Below are 20,087 nucleotides of genomic sequence, written 5' to 3'. Positions count from 1 at the left end.
TCTGCTCCCCGCACTAGACATCTCGGTATCTTAATTTCAGAAGGAGATTAGCAACAATAATGATATCACAATAGTTATCGTTCTTGTTCGAAATTACAACTCAACACTAAAATGACGTGTCCTAAAAAATCTGTATAACCTACTACAATAAGCATACACATGCAAATTTCCTTCTGCACTTCCAGCATGTTGGGGCAGGAAGAGTGCACCACTTCCCAGGCAAATCCCCAGTTTAGACCAGTGATGATAGCGCTTTGCACCTGGAGAGGCGGTTTTAGAAGAATGTCTTGAGTTTAATTTGTGGCAGATTTTGTAATTTCTACGGAGCGCTAAGCGCTTCATTTTAAAGATTTCAGCACCAGAGAGTAGTACATCAATGTAAACACTTAAGGTGAAAAAACGGTTGCATACAAAAACATAAATTATGGCAGAGTCACACTAAGTTCCTGCTCTTTGAACTCCAACTCAAATTTCCTAAATAATTCAAAAGAACACTGTAATACCACACAAGAATTCAATACTATCCAATGATGTAATAAATTAGCATAAATATTTTTAAAATTGACTACTAAACAAGGTCTCAACATTTTGATGCAGAAAGTTCAAAATGTGAATTAAGTGTTAGGTTTTAGGACCTTGAGTTGCCAATAGTAACCATTTGAAGTGCAATTTATGTTTTTTTTTACAAATTTAAATAGCGTAGAAAAATAAAGAACTCACTAGCCATTGCCAATAAGTTCAAACATTTTGTATTTATTTATAGTGTTTTTCTTTTTAACAATTTTTAAAACTTCTAACATATACATTTGGAGATTTCAATAGTATCCAACATATGAATAATATCAACAAAGATTATAAGTAGTAAAAGATACAAATAGGAAATCATAGTGTAAAATATTGAAATATATTACTATATAAGCCATATATATAAGTTGCATTGTAAACAATTTGGCATTTAAATTCAAAGAAATGTCATAATTATTTTTTTATTTCTTAATCTATATCTTAATTTTTAAGCTATTTTTTTATCTTTTTAAATAAAGATAAAAATGAAACTTAGATCATATGATATTGTGAGTAAATAAGCAACTAACAAGAATATATTGTATAGCACAAAAAATAGGAAATATTGGAATCCAAGGATTAATATCATTGCACTTTAGACAAATTTAGCCAAATTCTCTTCTATAAAAATCTAATAAATAGAAGATAATTTTTTTAAGTAATTGCTTGAATTATAAAAAGATTACTATGAAAAATTCAACCAAAAAAACATCAATTAGAACTTGAGGTTCAACAATTTGTCTTCCAAAAGCTTAGAATATTTCATTTAGAAGTATGACCAAAAAAATATTTGTATATTGCCACAAAAAATTTGATATAGTGATAAAAAATGGATTACTCATAAATATTTTTATTTCTGGATTTGATTGTTATTATTTCAAATAAGTAGAAACTAAAGTAAATTATATATCAAAATCTAATGTCTTTAAAAACTTAAAAAATATAAAAAGTTGATCAAATGTCAAGTTGATTATTTCTATGTTTTAAATCCTGAATCCTAAATCATGAAAAAAAAAATGGCAAAAAGAATATTGTTGCATACATTAAATTCTTTCAATCTTTAATCCAATTTATATCCTTAATGCAATAATTTTTTTGTTTTAAGATTATAAGCATTAGTATTACACTACTAGTAGGTTGTAAATAGTTGTCTTGATTTCATAACACTCTTTAACTTTATACAACATGGTATATGTACATTGTTTATCAAAATATATGAATACTTTTTAATATATTAAATCCACACTATTTCTTCCAAAAATATGTGTAAATAATAGGAGTGCAATGAAACATTGTAGAACAATAAGTGATATTAATTAAATTAGAAAATAACAAAGAGATTTAATAGAATATACAAAATTATAGGCATTTTGGTAATTAATATATATATATATATATATATATATATAAAACTTAACTTATAATATTTCCTATAAATATAAAAAATGACATAATTATTGAAAATAATCAATAAACTGATATTTAAATTTTAAATAAAACCATTATAAGATTAATATTTAAAAAATTTTGAAAAAAAGTTAAATGTTCTTGTCTTGGAATTACTAAAAAAACAACCAACGCTATTGAATATTTTGGCAAATTATAAAAGTAATTATTAAACTTCAAGACTACTTTAGAAATTTAACAAATACATTAGAAAATTTGAAGTATTGATATAAAAGATTTAAAAAATAATAATAAATACTTTTCTAAAAAATATTATAAAATGATCTAGTTTAGCTTTTTAAATTAAAATTTGATCAAATAAAAATATAAGTTTATCAATCTTTATCTTATATATTATTATTCTAAAATCAAATAGTAAAATAAAAATATGTTATAAAACTATAGTCAATAACTTGTTGTCATGGAAAGAAGTTATATTATTTATAATACATCATTAGATGTATATTGCTAATAATAAAAAAGACAAATAATTTAATACAAATCTAAAGTATATCTTTTCATGGAAGATTTAAGTATTATTATCCATTTATCAAATCATCAAAGTTCTAATACTTCATAAAAATTAATACACAAACCACTAAATCAATATTAAAATATTTTGAGCTAATATTAAAGTTTCTTAATAAATTAAGGATTTTAGTTTATAAGTTGAAGTAATCAAACTATTTTTTTAAAGCTATGATCAAATCTTTGACCAAAATATATGAATAATCTTTTTTAAGATTAAAATAAAAAATACATAATTTATATGAATTCTAGAATTTTATATATTTGACTACCAATTCTACACTTAACATCTACATATATAAACAAGTAGTTATTCATCAATAACTACTTTATATACTAAAATTAAACATGATAAAGCATTATGGTATTTCAAATAATTAAAGCATATTAAATATTAAACCATTAGATCCAAATTCAATCTCTCTTCTCGCTCTGAATATCAAAATCCTTGCCCACCAATGCACCAACGTCAAGTTGAGACGGATCTGAGGCAATGGAAACAGGCGCTACCGCTGCCAAGAGAGACACCAATATGCAAGACTCAGCAGGTTAGGAACACTTGTTAAGGTGACCCACATGCGATTTCTACAAACCACGGTATGAATGAAACTAGGAGAGTGGACAAAAGTGCTAGTGCGATGCAAGACAAGGCTTCTGCAAGAGAAAATCGAGGCACAGATCCGGCAGAAGAAGCACCAACGATCCAAACTAAGGTGGTTTTGTGACATTTCTATGGCGCTGGGACAGTAGCATCATTGCCTTCTCCAGCATCATTTTAAGGTAGCTGACCCGTTGTCCGCCACCCCCCATTACCGATACGTAGGGTGTTCATATTTCGTCTAGGTCGACTACGTATTGTCCATCAAGTCTAACATTGTGTTGTCAACAATACGTCAGGTCCTAGCGGAAATGGGTTGAATTCTTCTCACAATGGATTTCTGGTCACTAGCAAAAAGTAGTTTTTGCATTAATTGATATATGGGTGAGTACGGCCGTTGTTTAAGGATTGGAGGTTACTTTGTTTAGGTTCATGCTGTGGTTGGTGTGCAAGCTTCTTCATAACTACATCGGCCACATGGCAAAAAACCATACAAAAGTGGTTGTGAACTAGATGAGGTGATTTGTGTTGCTTCTCCACAATTGGAGTTTACAACCATCGTATCTAGTGTGAGGCAAGTGCGGCAATAAGTTGGTGAATTCTAGATTTTGAAGTGCTCTGGTGTGGCAAATTGGAAGGTGCGGAGAGGCAGCAACTTACTATACTATTTGCATTGCATCAAGAGAGTGGGTGGTGTTTATGAACTGTTTGGAATTTTTTGAGTAACACTATCTACATTGAATTGTGTGAGTCAAGAGGAAGTGGATGGTTCTTTTTCAAATGTTTGGAATTTTTTGAACTCTCACTCAATTTCAATGTTATATTGTCTTCATTCCTTTGTGGTTATAGTTATTTTAACTCTGTATCGACCTCATCAGTTTTTTTTTTTCATTATTACATTTTCAAAAGGCTACAACACCTATGATTCTCTTTTGAAGGGATCTAACTCTCTCTCTGTTTCTTCTTTTGGCTCTCTTTGGCTTTGATTTTTGTATATATGTTTCTAAAGTCTGGTTGGAATTTGTTGTTGGCTTTTGTTTTGTTTTGTTTATTTGTTTGTTTGTTTTTTTTGTTTTTTTTTAAAATCTATTACAAAGAAGGGTATATATTTATCTTGGGATTGGAATGAAGATAGAAACCTCGTTGTCTTATGAAGTGAAATCATCTTAGCCAATGGGAGTTGGCAATATTCTAGACTAGATGGCATGATGTGGTAATACCAAAAAAAGATATCTAAAAGAAAAGAGAGGTTTAGCCTTACAAAACTTAGATCTATGAAGTTGTGTGGTGTTGGGGTCTATTTTTTTGTGGCTACCATCATGATTTTATTCATCCAAACTTAAATTGTCATTGTAAATGAAAAAACTATAGACGAGTTGTTTGTTGGAAAATATTTAGAAGTTATTTTTGAAGTTTCTTTGTTTGATTAATCTACGATTCATTATATTTACCTACCAAAATTTGCTCTTGAAATCCTCCAATCAACCAAAGCAGATTAAGGGGCCTTGATTCAATGAGAGTCACTCCAAATATTAGTTTTTGTTAATATAAGGTGTAAGTGAGCCATTTCTATTCTACTAAACTATTCCTTAAGAAGTAGACTATTGATCTCTTTTTTGTCAAAGGTTTGGAAGTCAAAGTTTAGAATGTTCTTCAAGTGGTACAAAGATAGGGAACGAGAGGTGGAAAAAATCAATCAAATGAGGTAATGGAGGGGCAAGGTTGTAAAAATATTTTGAAGGATTTCAATCAAACGTTAGGAGAAAGATATATGCCATACTAGTTTGGTACCATCAGACTGATTACTAAGCTCTCTTGGTATTTTGAAGGCATTTCAAAGATTTTTGTGATTACAATCTAACAATAATCAAATATTTATCCAACTACAATTTCTCTACTTTGAAGAAATTGAATGTCTTCGTCTTGCTTGAGTATATTTTAGTACTTTGAGAAGAAGAGGATGCAAAGGAAAGAGGATGGAGAGAAATAATTAATAATTATGAATTTTTACTTTGAATTCATTGCTATACATATTATTTAATTGGTAATAATTTAGGTGAATATGATCATCAAAAAATATGAAATTTGTTATGTGTAAAAAACTCAATAGTTGGGACCTAAATACCTTATAAAGATAATTTATGTATTCAATCCAAAACAATAATATATAATAATGTACACTTTTTTTATGATAAAAAGTTATCAATAATTTGAATGTAAACATATTTAAGTCCTTCTATTCAAAACATATAAACTTAAATTTTTTTCCAAATATAAAGCATTTTGAACAATTCAACTAAAAAATATATTCATTGTCTATGAAGTGTTGATTCATATATAAAGTGCCGACAACTTTCATTTTTTAATTTATTATTTTTCTTTTAAAAAATTACACATATCAATTTGAATACTATACATGTGGATGTAAGCTACAATTTTACAAAATATGAATCAAAGTTGGATTGGTGCTTTTTGGTGCATTAAGCTTAAAGTGGAATTAAAATAAAAACTAAAAAGCTTTGAGCAAATTCTTTGGATTACCAAATTTTAATATTGATTTGAATGTTTTTTATGTTTATATATAATTATAAAAAATATTATTTAAATTTATTTTTTAATTTTTTATCACATTTATTATTAATATTAAAATAAACATAAACTAATGGTACTTTTAATATTATCTTGGTGAAAGAGGTTGAGGCAATGTGCTTAGAAGAAGACAAGGAAGAAGCTATCAAGGCAAAAAGAAGGCTAGTTCAAGTAGAGATGTGGATAAGACAAGAATAAGGATGGAGAGTGGAATATTGTTGTATAACAATCTTAACATAGAAGATATCATAGGCATTTGAACAACTTTGCAAGATGTCAACAACTAATATTTGCAATCACAATCATTAAGATAATTGGTAAGTGGCACTTTAAATATAAGAAAAAATTCTTTATAGAATGATGAGCAAATGAGAGGGGCATTAGTAGCATATGAATAATATAGAAGCATCAAAAAAACAACCATAAACCATGACATTCCATACACAATTTTTATGGAGTGGTGTCATGAAACATGAACTTATAGAAGAAAATAATAATAATAATAATAGAATTCTAACTAATGAGAAAGAAAGCAAAGTTATAAAGTATATTTTATCTATGTGTGATAGAAGCCTAGATCTCTCACCTACAACTTTGAAAATGAAGGTTTTTGAAATAACTAGAATTCAAAGCATTCCATTTAAGAATGAAATTTCTAGTGATGGATGGCTGAGGTGGTTTAAAAAATGCCACTCAAAGCTCATAGTGAGAGTGATTCAAGCTCTTACATCTTTTAGAGCAAAAGAACTATACAAAAAAAATGAACAAACCTTCTATGATAATTTAAGTAGATTACATGCATTGCATGACTATCTTCCAAAAAGAATATCAAATTGTGATGAATTTGATGTGCAAGCATGAAAAAATGATAGTGCACTTAATATAGCTTGAAGAAGTGTTCATTGAGTACATTTCATTATTCTAAATAAAAAAAAAATCTATTAGTGTTGGTTTGTGTTAATATAGTGAAGGTCAATATATTATCTTTTTACATTTTTAGAGATAAACAATTTTGATAAAACTACATACAATATTGTAAGCCAAATACAACTATGGTAATGCAATCCAAGACTTACATGACAAATTATTTATTTTTTGAGTGGATTTTTTATTTTATTAAGAACATGAAATAATTTTGTGGTATTTTTCCTACATATAAGAATTTACTAATTTTTGAAAAATATATAAGTTATATTATTATTAAAATAGTGAAACTAGCACATGATGCTAAATTGGATATTTTAATCCTACCATCTCATACATTGCATGCCATACAACCTCCAAATATATGTGTATTTGAATCCTTCAAGACATATTTCAAAGAATATTAAGATTATTGGATTTTCAAAAATCTAAATCAACTTGCCTAAAAACAAACTCTTGTAAATTAGGTATTTCCAAGCTTAAAACGTGCTTCGACAATAAATAATATTATCATAGATTTTAATTCTATTAATATCTTTTTACTTGACAAAATAATAATAAATAATCACATGGGCCAAGTCAAACTTATGCGCAATCTATAGAAGAAGTTGGACAAGGTAAAAACAATGCAAGTGGAATTTTTATACAGAATGAAGCTAATGATATAAAGTCAGTTGGTGAAGTTTTACATTCCTTGTTGATTTACGACATTGGAGAGGATTTAGAGCTAGCTTTGAATTTCACTACTAAACATTTTTTATTGATGCCAATGTATCAAATTTGGAATTGGCAAAAGAAGTTTGTAGATTAGACCTTGCATACTCTAATCTCAAATCCATAATTTACTTTTTAACATTTTCTACCATCATAAATATATCCAACCCAAGAAGATGGAATGTGAATCCTATAGTGGACTTTTCTAAATCATTAATGCTAACCTTAGAGGCATATATAAGTATTATGTAGTAAATATAAGATCAAAATCTTGAATAAGAAAGAAAAAAAAAAAAAAGTACAAATTTAACGAGAAGAATTAAAATGCATAAGATTAATAAGTTTATAAGATAAAAAGATTTTTAAAAAAAACTCACCAAGTTGCAATGGCAAAAGAATGAGCTTGCAAGTCTATATAGTGAAAGGTTGTCACATAAGAGCATACATGCAAGGTACTTGAGTAAGATGTTGTCGTAATACATGAAGTGTTGCTTGAAAATGTGGAGCCGTGGGTGTAGAAGGTAGAATAGAAATTGCAACAACAATCCTAACTCTAATATAATACTAATTAAACTCTAATTAGACCATAAAAATTTTAAACAAGCTTTAATCAAATTCAAAGAAACCTCAAAGGAATTATAAAGAAACAATAAAAAATCTTAAATAAATATTAGAATGATTACAAATATATCTCAAATATATCTCAATTCAATCTTAATTTAATCTTAGTTAAAATCCTATTGGACTTCATTCAAACTTTAGGCCAAAAACTAACTAAATCTCAAATCCTAAATAAATTCTAATAAAATTCTAAATCCTAAACTTCAAACCCTAATTAAACCATAAATCCTAAATCGAATCCTAACCAAATCCTAAACCAAATTCTAAACTCTAAATCAAACCCTAGTAATTCCTACAACAGATTTAAACCTCAATTACTAATGAATGAACCGTTGATCTTAATCCAAAATTTGCATGATTTTTAAAAATTAAGTTGACAAGAAGCACAAAAAAATTTAAAAAGAATCAGAATTAACAAATAGACGATAGCCTCAAAAACGTGCTTGGATATTGGCCAACCTCCTTCTCTGACCTTGATGCCAATCTTCCAGAGCCAATATCTCTCCTTTTCACTATTCGATTGATCTTAAAAATTTTATACACATAGAAAAACAAGGCTAATATCCTCACATATAAATTTAACTCCAATCCAACTAGTAGATTGTAAGAAATCTTAAAAATCCTTACTAGATTTAAAATTCTACTTTCTGAGATCTTGACCCACTTGAACCTCAATAATCTTTAATTCAACCGTTAGATCGAGCTAAGATTTATAATACATACTAAGCACAACTATGACCATTAATCCACAAAATTTCACTTATAGATCTATTACAAAACTCTTGAAATCACTAGAAATGTCAATCCTATTTTATATCATAAAATCGAAGTCATCTGAAAACAAACTTGACTTTATAAAGCTCTTACAAAGTTATTAAAAATCTAAATTTCCCAAAACCAACACTCATAGAAACCCTATCTAGTTTGTTCTCAAACTCCACTCTCCAATCTTCAAAAGAACCCTCAAGTTGCTGTAGGTGCTCGGTTTTGTACCTCAAGGTCTGATTTTGACCTAGGTTGATAACCGGCCCTCCTTGGATATCAATATCTAATTTTTCTAAATAACTTTTGCTAGAATTTACTCTCAACTTCCTCTTAAAGATGTTTATATTATTTATTTTTCTAATCTACCTTATTTTGCCTTATTTTTGGTCCTACAAAGTAAATAGAAGCTATTTTTCTAAAAGAGCAACATTACTACTAAAAGTTTTACTACCTTCATATCTTTTATCCATATTTTTCTACTTTATCTTTTAACTTGGCTCTTCTATAATAAGATCCATATTATTATCTTTCACCATATAGTCATGTTATAACACGACAATGCTTTGGTAGAAGAATATGCTTGTAAGATATTTAAGTAGAAATCTTTGCCCTTAACTACACCCAAAGCCACTATATGTGCAAAAAAGGCACAATTTCAAGTTTTACAAGAGTAACAAGAGTCCTTGTTCCAAACTTGCTTTGCCCTCCAAGCCAAGTCTTGTGCATTGTGATTGGCGAGAGGGTTAAGGAGACCATTGAAACAATTCAATGCCTTTATTCTTCTACAAAATATGAGATCATATCTAGACAACATTAATAATACATGTGATTTTTTAAATACTATTTTTAATATTTTAAGAAAGTCTTTTACTAAAGTAGAGGTCGTAATAGGTATTATAGAAGACAGAGTCACCTCCAAGATTAATATTGTAGGAAAAATCCATGCCCATATGAGAATCAACTCAAATTGTTGGTCTAAGTTGGTACGATGAGCTCAATGCCGAAATTATTTTGTAAATGCATAAATTTTTAAGTCTTGGTTACATGTCATTTGAATTAATATTGAGATTTTGAAGAATTTTAAAAATTAATAATATAATTGTTGGATTTAGATTTTGAAAAATAAAAATAAGTTTCCAAATTTTAGGATGTTGTGAGTTTTGTAGCATATTTACAAGTAAAAATTGAGCAATTTTTTGTTGTGCTTGTTGTAAATGTGTGTGAAAAATTTGATGTCAATTAAATAATTAGATTGAAGCATATGAGGGACTTTGTAGGTTTTGGTCTTAGATAATTGGAATTTAGAATCAATGCAAAATTTTATAATTTGGCAATATTTTCTAGTTTAATTGAAAAAAAATTTGGTGAGAGAAATTTAGACTTAAATATCTACACATAATTCAAATTATTGGGCAATTGAATAGTTTAGCAAGAAAAAATCTTTATTAAAAGATCAACATTCAAGTTGGAGAAGGAGGGTGGCCAATAACTGAGAGGTTTTGGAATCTTTTCTTGCAATTGGTATGTTCAATCTTCTTTAATTATTTTTTTTACTAGTAGCTTGTTTAGTTGTTGGAAAATGTGCAGATTTTGAGTCAAAATCAAAGATTCAATTATTAATTATTTTATTTTTAATGTATTGTAGGATTCTTAAAAGTTGTTTAAGATTTAAATATTGATTAAAGATTGATTAGGGTTAGTTTAGGATTGAAGATTTTGTTAGGATTTATTTAGGATTTAAGATTTGTATAAGATTTGGTTAGGATTTAGGATTTTTTCAAGGTTTAATTAAGATTTGACTAAGATTTTATTAATATTTGATTAGAATTTAATTAAGATTTGATTAGGATTTACTTAAGCTTTTATTAGGATTTTATTGGAATTTTACTATGATATCATTAATATTGGTCTAAGATTTAGGATTTTATGAGGATTTGATTTAGGATTTGATTAAGATTTATTAGGATTTTTATTAGGATTTTAATTAAAATTTAATTTATACTTTGATTTAAGATTTGATTAAGATTGGTTTAGGATTTTATTAGGATTTATTAAGAATTATATTAGGATTTGATTAGGATTTAGTTAAGATATTTATTTTTGATATTTTTTTGATATTTTTATATTATATATATTTTATTAAGGTTAATTTATTATTTCTATATATTTCTTTTATTAATTCTTGAAAATTATTTTGATTTTAATTAAAGATTGATTAACATTGCTACAATTTAATTGGAGTTTATTTATGATTTTGTTAAAGTTATTAAGGTCATCTTATTGCAAGTTCCATTTTTTCTTCCACAGCCAAGTGTCTAGTGCATTCTCAAGTAAACTTCACATAATACGACATTGTTATTTGGGATTAGTAGGGCCAAACAATTACAAGCTCTAATTGATGCTATAGGCCAATCTCCAACTCCAATTGGTGCAGAGCAACAATTAACAGCTATAATAGGCATTGTAAAGATGTCCATCATACTTGGCACTATGGAGGTGTCGTAAGAAACTTACCTTGAAAGTATATATATATATATGAAGTTTAGTAACATTGTGGATTAAAATTGGAAGATGGAACATGTAAAAAAATATTTATGATGAGCAAAAAAAAGTATAAATAGTGGCAAAAATCCAACTTGAACATGGTAGATTAATTACAAACAAACATTTGAATTTTCATGGCCTCATTTATACATTTAGATCTATAGATAGCATGGAATTATATGAAGATTGATAGAATTAGTATGGACCACACATCATGGTTTTATAATAGTTGAATGTTTGGTTTTGTAATCCACTATTAATTGAAATTAAATAGGTGTATATGTCCAAAATAGATAGAAGAGAATTTTCAGCTAAAATATTTATATAAATTATATTTTTAGACCAAATTGTGTGAAAACACTTGAAAGCTTTTTTTATTTTTATCTTCCTATATAGAGGCACTTTTCTATTTTTTCACCTATTGAATGTATACTAAAATTCTTAGGTTATTGGAAATGGGTCATCTACCTTGGACTCTAAATTTCCATTTCTACTTGGCTCTCTCTCTACAATTGATAAAACTCACATTTTTGAGAGAGAAAATGAATACCTTCTTCTATGCAATATTTTTTCATTTTTAACTTTCTTTATTGGTGGACTTTGTGGCGTGCATGGTCTTGAGTAAGTGAGTGCAATTATGGGCTTTGTATCACTAGGAGTGTCCAAATCATGTAAACATATATGTGTGTCTTGCAATGTTCACTCAATATTTTTTTAATACCTCAGTGGTTTTAGTATGACTATTAGGTTTTTATATTATTTTTTAAAAATATATTTTTATATTTATTTATTTTATTTGGTGATAAAAATTATCATAAAAATAATACTCTTTAAAAAAAATATCTATTTTTAAAGATAGTATAAAGTAATATAAGATTAATACATTGATTTTACTACCCTTTAGCTTCAAGGTCTATATTTTATTTTATTATGATTTAAGCATTTTAAAAATTATTAGTATAATTATTTTATATAAAATATAATAATTATAAAATTATTTAAATTATTTTATAACATATTAAAATAATTTTTTAAATACAAATTATAGTATCTCTTTGAGTTATTTCAAGTCATAGAATTCATGCATTATAAAGCCTCAAACTCTTTATTTTATTGTGCACTTGTGGTATACCTTTTTTGTATTCTTAAAAAAATTAATATTATAAATATATAAATTTATTTCCAACTTACAATTTGTATAAATTTTTTTAGAAAAATTAAAAATTTATTTTTATTTTTAAAATATATATTATGATATTATAACTATTGGTCTTTTCAATAAATAATATCTATCTAATATGTTTCTATATGTATATATTTTCTTCTATTCACTTTAATATAATATGTATTTACAAGATAGTCTTTAAAATATTGTTAGATTATTTAATTAATTTAAAAATATGTATTACAAAATAATATAAAATTTTAAATCATCCATCATCTTTGAAGGTCTTGTTTCTTTCAAATGTACTTTATTTTGTAAATATTTATTTTGATCATTTTAGTTCCAAATAATGTGGTTTTTTGAAGGTTTTAAGAATTGTGGCTATCATTTTTATTGTATATTTTTTATTATAAAGTTATTTATAAAATATAAATGATATTAAAGTAAAATTTAACATCTTATATATTTTTAAAAAATAGAACCTCATATATATATATATATATATATATATATATGAATACATATTGGATATTGCTACTACTACCCCAATTTAGCATCTACCACGTGCCACTAGAATTTTTGCTATTGCTACCACCATCTACCACCTAATTAACATATTTATTTAATATCAATTAAAAATAATCAAAATTTTAATAATAATAAGTTTTTTAATTTTTAATTTTAAAATATTGTAATATATATATATATATATATATATATATATATATATGGCAAAATTATGGATGGTATGTAATAAATGGTAGGTTGTAGTAGCAGTAACAAAATCTATAGTGCCATGTGATGGATGGTAAATTATGGTGATATTAGTAATAATCTATCTATCTATCTATCTAAATTTTTGAAACAACAACACAGTTAAAAATCTGCTACAATCAAATCTAATTTCAGACTTGAAAAAACTAAAGCCAATGCAGATATCAAGAATCTTTAACCACCCTAAATATAAGACACAGGGATGGCCATCGTATGTACATGATATGGTACACATTACGTACGGTATTCGTAGAGTAGAGGAAGTGGGATTAGAACTTCCATGCAGTTTTTGAACAGAAGCGACACATCAGCCAGGCTGAGGTTGAGGCAGAACGTTCCTGAAGGGGAGGAAATGCGCACCATCCAGGTGGCACATACCCCCCTGGATGCAAATATTACGTGGCAGGCAATTCGGAGATGCACGTGAAGGACAACTTGGAGCAGGCGCATGGGTCTCCCGCCCAGGCACTCCTCCCTTCTTTATCCACGGAAAGACGGTGGTCCTTCTTTTTCCCCGCTGCCTCGCCCTCCTTTTTTTTTTTTTTTTTTTTTTTTTCTGTTAGCTGAGCCCTGGTCCCACGATCATTTCCTCGGTTGTCCCCCTTTCAGCAGTCCCAACATAGTACACGGGACTTGAATTGTGTAATAAATTCCGAATCCTGGGTTTCGAATTCAGATTGGGGTTGGTGCCACTGCTTTTAGGTCCTCCCCTCCCCCCAGCCTGGCGATTGCCTTCAGTGGACATCGGAACCAACAAATACACTATAGAGCAAATAACCACCAGATTTCGCCTTCATACAGCTTTTGAGCCGGAGTGAGCAGTGCCCTTTATCTCCCAATTTCTGTCAAGCTTCGTGACGATCTTCAGAGGAAGAAATGCTCCAGTTTTACCGATAGTGCTACCATCAAAGAGAAAAACCATCCCGTGCACAGTGATCGAAGGGTGCAGCTGCCATCCATTCAAAATGGTGTTCAAATGGAACAACCGTGGTTTAATATAAGAACATCCTCATCCCAGCTCTTCGGTGAGTAGTTTTCAATTGCGCCAGTGCTGCGATGAGTAACAACAAGTCAATATTCTTTTATTGTGTCAACACAAGCTTCGGCTTTTGAAGCTGCGCAATGAATTGCAGAGGAGAGATAGATTGACACCTTTTCTCGTTTCTGCCGCCACATCGCTTTGTCGCGTCAAGTGAAATTAATCTTTTATCTTTCCGACCGAGTGAGAAAGATGTCGTGGGAGGTAAAAGATGGTGTGCGTCTGTGTGCCAGCTTTGGGCTTCTCCTCCACGCTCCCTCCCACCATCCCCTCTGTGGAATCTAAGCCCCGCCCCGCCTCGCAGCGCACACCGTCTTGCAGATCTCTCTCGGTGCCTCCGTCGCTGTGCGGTACTTGTTCCTCACCGCTTGTTTCTGTGTGTTCTTATTTCAAACCAAAAAATAATAATATGCGTTGGTTTTGAGCGGAGGACGCGGTTGTAGTAGTGTTAAGGCGCCAGACGTGTCCTCGAGGGTTGGCTGGCTGTCTGTGAAGGAGGCGAAGTGCCGGGAAGCTTGTAAAGGATCCTACAGAAGTGAGATTTTGCGGTAGTCGTCTTGAATGGGTTTTTTTTGCAGGATGCGTGAGTAGGATTGCCTTGCAATTGTGATAGAGGCGATTGAGGTCTCATCGGTGGTGTTTTCGGAGTGGTCATGTGGCGGGAAAATTAGTATGGTGCACATTTTAGGGGATACTTGTTGGCATGTTTTTTTGTTTGGACTTCGTGCACACAAGTTGTAGTTTGCGTTAGAGCAAGCGTTGGTTTTGTCGCCAGAACGTGCGGGTTTTTGGTTTATACTTGGCACCAGTGTTGTAGTTAAATGTGTAGCACAAGTGTTTATCTTCTTTTTGTCTTTTTTTTTCTTTTTTCTTCCTTCAGGTAGGTCTTTCGAACGGGGATAATGGTGTAATATATTTTGAAGTATTTATTTATTTATTTATTTTTATTTGATTTGGTCAAACTTGTGCTTGGAGCATCTTCAATCCTCTGTCATGTGGCAGTTTATTTGAAGAACTCAGAGCTGTATATGCGTGAGTAGAGTTGAGGAGGGGTATGATGGTTTTTGTCGTGGCAAACAATTACAGCACTTTACCGGTTCACCGTCAACACTTAGTTCGCCATTTTGTATTTTACACTACCTGTGTAATCATGTGTTGTGCAGTCGTAAGTATGTTAAGCAGAGAACCAGGATATAATATTCATTGCAAATTGTGTCAGTGCAGGTGATCACATTGGCTGCATGTGAATACAATTTCCATAATGTGACGCGGACACGAGACATTTTGGATGAGCCAGCAGTGTTTCTGTCACTTGATCGAGCGAGATGTTCTTTGTTTGAAGCAACATGTCTTCCAACTGTTCATGTTCGTGTAGTTCGTCGAATGAAGATGTAAGCACTTAATCTTCGCTGGATTAGTATTGCTTTTTCTGAGCACGTTCTGTCATAGCTGGATATTAAGCTTTTGCTTTAACCGCTTGGTTTACATTAATCAAGGTTATGCTATATATCTAGCTTGGGCAAGTTGAGAGATTTGAAGATTTGTCATCGGTTACTTAATATGCATGCTTCGATAAAGTAGATATTGTAAACCAGGTATTAATTCTAGACTCCTAATCGCGCGTCCTCCCTCTTTCTTTCTTTCTCTCTCTCACACGCGCGCGCGCACGCTCTTGTATGATTCTGTATAGGAATAGTTTCACACGTGGTAGTTTTTGAATACGTGAAGATGTTGTAGGAATTTGAACGCAGGTTAGGTAGCTATGGTACGACCAACTTGAGCCACGCTTTTCATATCTCAGTACTCAAGGATGGAAACAGGCGTCTACTTGAGATATTTGTTTTCGTATGTTAGTGTCAAGCAAGGGTTAGAACAAATCAGACATGTGATCTGATTTTGACTTTAAACGGTGTGTGCAGGTTTCTGGCGAAACAGCAACAGAGCGACCAATGCTCTTGCAGGGTATTGGGTCCATTGCTGTGTCACTGACGTTTTATATACTCCGTAAGAGCCGGCGCCTGCCAGGTCTTGTTGGACCTGCGATAGGTGCGGTTGAGGACATTGTTAGCCCGTGCATTCAGCCTCTAGCTACCAGAGTGGGAACTGAAAGCCTGTATTTTCTGTCTCTTGCCGACGAGAAGGTATTTGACATTCCTAATCACTCTGTTGTGCATGGTCATAGCCTAATGTGGTACTTTTGTTGACTTCCTTATCCAGTTAACGAGGGGAAGTTTATCATTACGTTTGAATTCTAACCCTGTCCTTACTTTTTCTATGTTTCAGCTGTATGAGCTGGGGCAGATTACTACGAAGAAAATTCCATTTTTATCAGGCTTAATCAGGAAAGTCAAGGGTGTTCATAGTTTGATCGGTCAGGCTGGAACTGTTGCTTCATCTGCATATGAGCAGGTTTCTGAGCGTGGTGTGATCGGTGCTGCCGCGGATACTTGGATGAAGTATGAAGTGACAGTGAAATCTAAAACGGCAGACTCGCTTAAGTATGTAAACAGGGTGCCTCTTCTGAACGTATTTGTACCAGTTATTTATACGGTCGGTACCTCTATTGCATCAGCCATTTCCAGCTGGCTCAGTAAGCATAGCGAATTTCAAGATGTGCATCTTGTTTTTCACGAGGTCCACCTACTGGATGATGAGAAGGATTTGAAAACTGATCCAGAAGTGAAGCATCTGTATGTGGTGGATAGTAGAGCTGAGGTTAGTTCTAACATGGATACGCACAATAGCAGTTCTGAAATCGGCATCTCCACTTCTTCGACTCCCGAGACCTCTGAAAGGAGTACCCATCCTGAGGTGGTTAGAAAAGCAGATTTATTTGAAGAAGTTGATGAAGGGAAGCCCTCGTCTGGTGGAAGCGATGGCAAGGGGAAATTAAATGTTGCTCCTGTAATTCCTGCGAGCTCCCCTGGCGAGGATTCCGATGACGAGCTAACCGTGTTGTTTGACGCGGGTTGGAGCTTGGGAAGTATTAGTCCCCCAAGAAAGGTTTTGGTGGAGTCCGAGGACAGTAAAAAATGGTGGTGGTTGTGAGCAAGAGTTGTTGACGTAGACATGAAGTGACACATCCGTGGTATCATTCTCTACTGATTACGCATTACACAGTGATAGAATATCGGAAACCTCGCTTTCAATGAAAGAAACCTAGAGGTAGTTTTCAGTGTACATTAGCAACAACCATACAAATGTCAAAGCACTTTTCAACATTTCAACATCTACTTTCTAAAGGTGAAGATGACGGGATTTTTTCTAAACAAGATCAAGTCAACGGGGCATCATGCTTTGGAAGAACTACATCAGCACATTTCCCAACATTAGTGTGACCTGCTGTAAGAACTCTTTCACTTTTCTGCGATCCTTACTATCAGGTGTTTCCACAGCATTTGCAGATTGAAAAATCACCGTCATAGCTCTCAGTGCTGAACTGAGGTCTTTAAATTGATAGGGTTGGCAACGACGTGCCATTTACAGCTAGACTTCATAGATGGATAGGTTAAGCCATACAAATAAGTGTTGCACCAGCTCTTGTAAATAATGATCAGGTACTTCCTACGTTACTTATATAGTCTCACAGTTGTTTGCATGTTCTATATTTGGTACTGAAGTATTGATTAGAGAGCTTTTTGGGGAAGCCTAAAAGTTGTAAACTTAGCTTGATGGGTGTTCTGAGCACTGCAATGTTGTACCACCATTTTCTGTTCACAACCTTACTTCACTATGATTTTAGCAGTCAAGCTTGATGCAAGTATGTATGTTGATGATGAAATAAAACCCCTTTGTCTTAAAAACCTACTATGTGTCAAAAAGAAGGAAAAATATATATTTAAAAATCAGGTGTACATAGAAATGTATGTATTGAAAGTGTCTGTTTAGGAATGAACATTGGATTCATATGTGGGAGTAAGAGTTGGTTCAAATATAAAACTAAAAATAGGAATACAATGATTAAATCATAAAGTCTGATCTGATATGTCACACATATCCTAAAAAGAGTTTGAAATCATGATATTTAGATGCATGAAAAAGATTGTTTTGTTTAAGGATTTTTTGACAATCATTACTTTAGGTTGAATTATCCATGTGTAATGAAGGAAGAATTTGCAAAAATGAAAAGCTCCATACAAATATATAAAAACTTGATAAATAAATAAATGATAAATAAATAAATGATAGTTTTGCAAAATGTTTTATTTGAAAAGATATGCATTGTTTTATATATGTATATAGGTAATTAATTCAAATCAACTTTTTATTAACTAGGTCCATCAAAGAATAGACTTCTATTAGTATTTGTAATTAGATTATCATCCTTTATATTCAATTTTAAGATACAACAAACTCAAATATATATATATATATATATATATAGAAGAAAATGTTAAAGTAATCCATATATTTTCTAAATCAACCTACTATATTGTAACCATCATTAGAAAAATGAATCATCTCTGGAAACCAACATTAGAATCAGGGACCTCATTTCAATCCCAATCTCCTTGTTTCAACTCCTTGAGATTCTTCTTATCTTTTACCTTGGTTAGCTTCAAGTCCTAGTCCTACTTCTCTCCTTCAACCAACAGTGCAAGCTCAACATCATCTAGATCCCAAAGCATTTGCTGCACAATACCTCTCATAGATATTCTTCACAGTTTGATATTCTTTGGTTTAAGGTGGCACAATCCTCCTACATTCAATCACACATTTCTTTTGTTTGTTTGTTGCTTTGTTGGAAGTTTGGAGGTCAATCTAGTTCTAGACATGCAAATAAATATGTGCTTCTTCAAACTTTATAGGCTATGTGAGGCAAAAAGCAATAAAAATATGCTAATAATAGATGCCTACATGCAATGCCTTATGTATGTTAAGCTGAATAAGAGCAATCTCAAGTCCTTGTACTACAAGAGCAAAGTGCTATTGGACTTCACTTTGCCTTTATTGCCTAAGAGACAATACCTATATATGGCAATAGTCCACACATGAAGCAATCTTGCTATCCAAGATGATGAACCATGAACTAGTATTAAAAAATAAAAAATAACCCAACAACAACAACAACAATTGTAGAATCATTCTAATATCTTATAAGAAAGGCATAGAAGCTCTTGGCCAAGTAAAGGAGGATGGACTGATAACAATTTGTTGTTCTAGATGAAATGATAAGGTATCTAATAATTGCTATTCTTTGTCTTTTGATGTACATTATACATTATAAAGTGGATCATGATTTGAAATGGAGATCGTGACCTTTAAAGATCAGATTTATAACTTAATAGCAAACATAGAGGTTCAAAGAAGCAAATGTAATCTTAGAGTGCAAAGAAGATTATATTGTTTGTTTTGAAGAGGTGGAGGGACTTCTTATAATGTACATCAAAGAAACTACTTCTCGAAAGCGCCCAAGGTCATGCTTTGTATCCTATATGTATGCCAATGTAAGTACCTCTTGTACAAAATAAATTTGGAATAATTGCAAACATCAAAAAAAGTGTCTCATTTGCAAGAAGAAACTATGTCAAAAGTCCATGCAGTCACATTGCTAATGGTACCACTTTATATTTGCATATATGTTGAGATTTGGTGCAAGTTAATCTATTTGAATTCTAACTCTATCATACCTTGGTTGTAAGAATTTGAGATTGGATTGGATTTCCTTTTTTTTCAAATGAAAGAGATTTGGATGAAAAAATTGCAAATTTTAATTTTATCTATTGCATGGAGAAATTCAAGGCTTGACTGTTCTTATGAATCGAGCCTCAAAGCGCCATATGTGGATGTAGGTCTATCAATGCAATCAAATGATC

At 31.0% G+C, this 20,087-nt stretch overlaps 1 protein-coding gene across 2 annotated transcripts; it reads left to right on the top strand.

The window, feature by feature from the left end:
• The first annotated feature begins 14,506 nt into the window (after window positions 1-14,506).
• Window positions 14,507-18,005, top strand: LOC112294829 (uncharacterized). 2 transcript variants are annotated; one of them, XM_024545716.3, is made up of 4 exons: window positions 14,507-14,621; window positions 15,496-15,662; window positions 16,191-16,412; window positions 16,555-18,005. In XM_024545716.3, exons 2-4 carry the CDS (start codon window positions 15,618-15,620, stop codon window positions 17,317-17,319), a joined length of 1,032 nt encoding a protein of 343 aa, XP_024401484.1. In that variant the 5' UTR covers window positions 14,507-14,621; window positions 15,496-15,617; the 3' UTR covers window positions 17,320-18,005. The 2 variants fall into 2 exon arrangements, with proteins under 2 accessions (XP_024401484.1, XP_024401485.1); XM_024545717.3 differs by having other exon boundaries at window positions 14,588-14,806.
• Window positions 18,006-20,087: the final 2,082 nt, after the last annotated feature.

Source organism: Physcomitrium patens, chromosome 17 (assembly GCF_059467195.1).
Source record: "Physcomitrium patens ecotype Gransden chromosome 17, ASM5946719v1, whole genome shotgun sequence".
NCBI lineage: Eukaryota > Viridiplantae > Streptophyta > Bryopsida > Funariales > Funariaceae > Physcomitrium > Physcomitrium patens.
This window is presented reverse-complemented; position numbering and strand designations above follow the sequence as displayed.

Excerpts from the sequence above, each read along its gene's own strand:
- LOC112294829 (XM_024545716.3), top strand. The coding sequence starts at position 15,618 with ATGTCTTCCAACTGTTCATGTTCGTGTAGTTCGTCGAATGAAGAT. Across the intron at positions 15,663-16,190 it reads GTAGTTCGTCGAATGAAGAT|GTTTCTGGCGAAACAGCAAC; the intron begins GTAAGCACTTAA and ends CGGTGTGTGCAG. Across the intron at positions 16,413-16,554 it reads TGTCTCTTGCCGACGAGAAG|CTGTATGAGCTGGGGCAGAT; the intron begins GTATTTGACATT and ends TCTATGTTTCAG.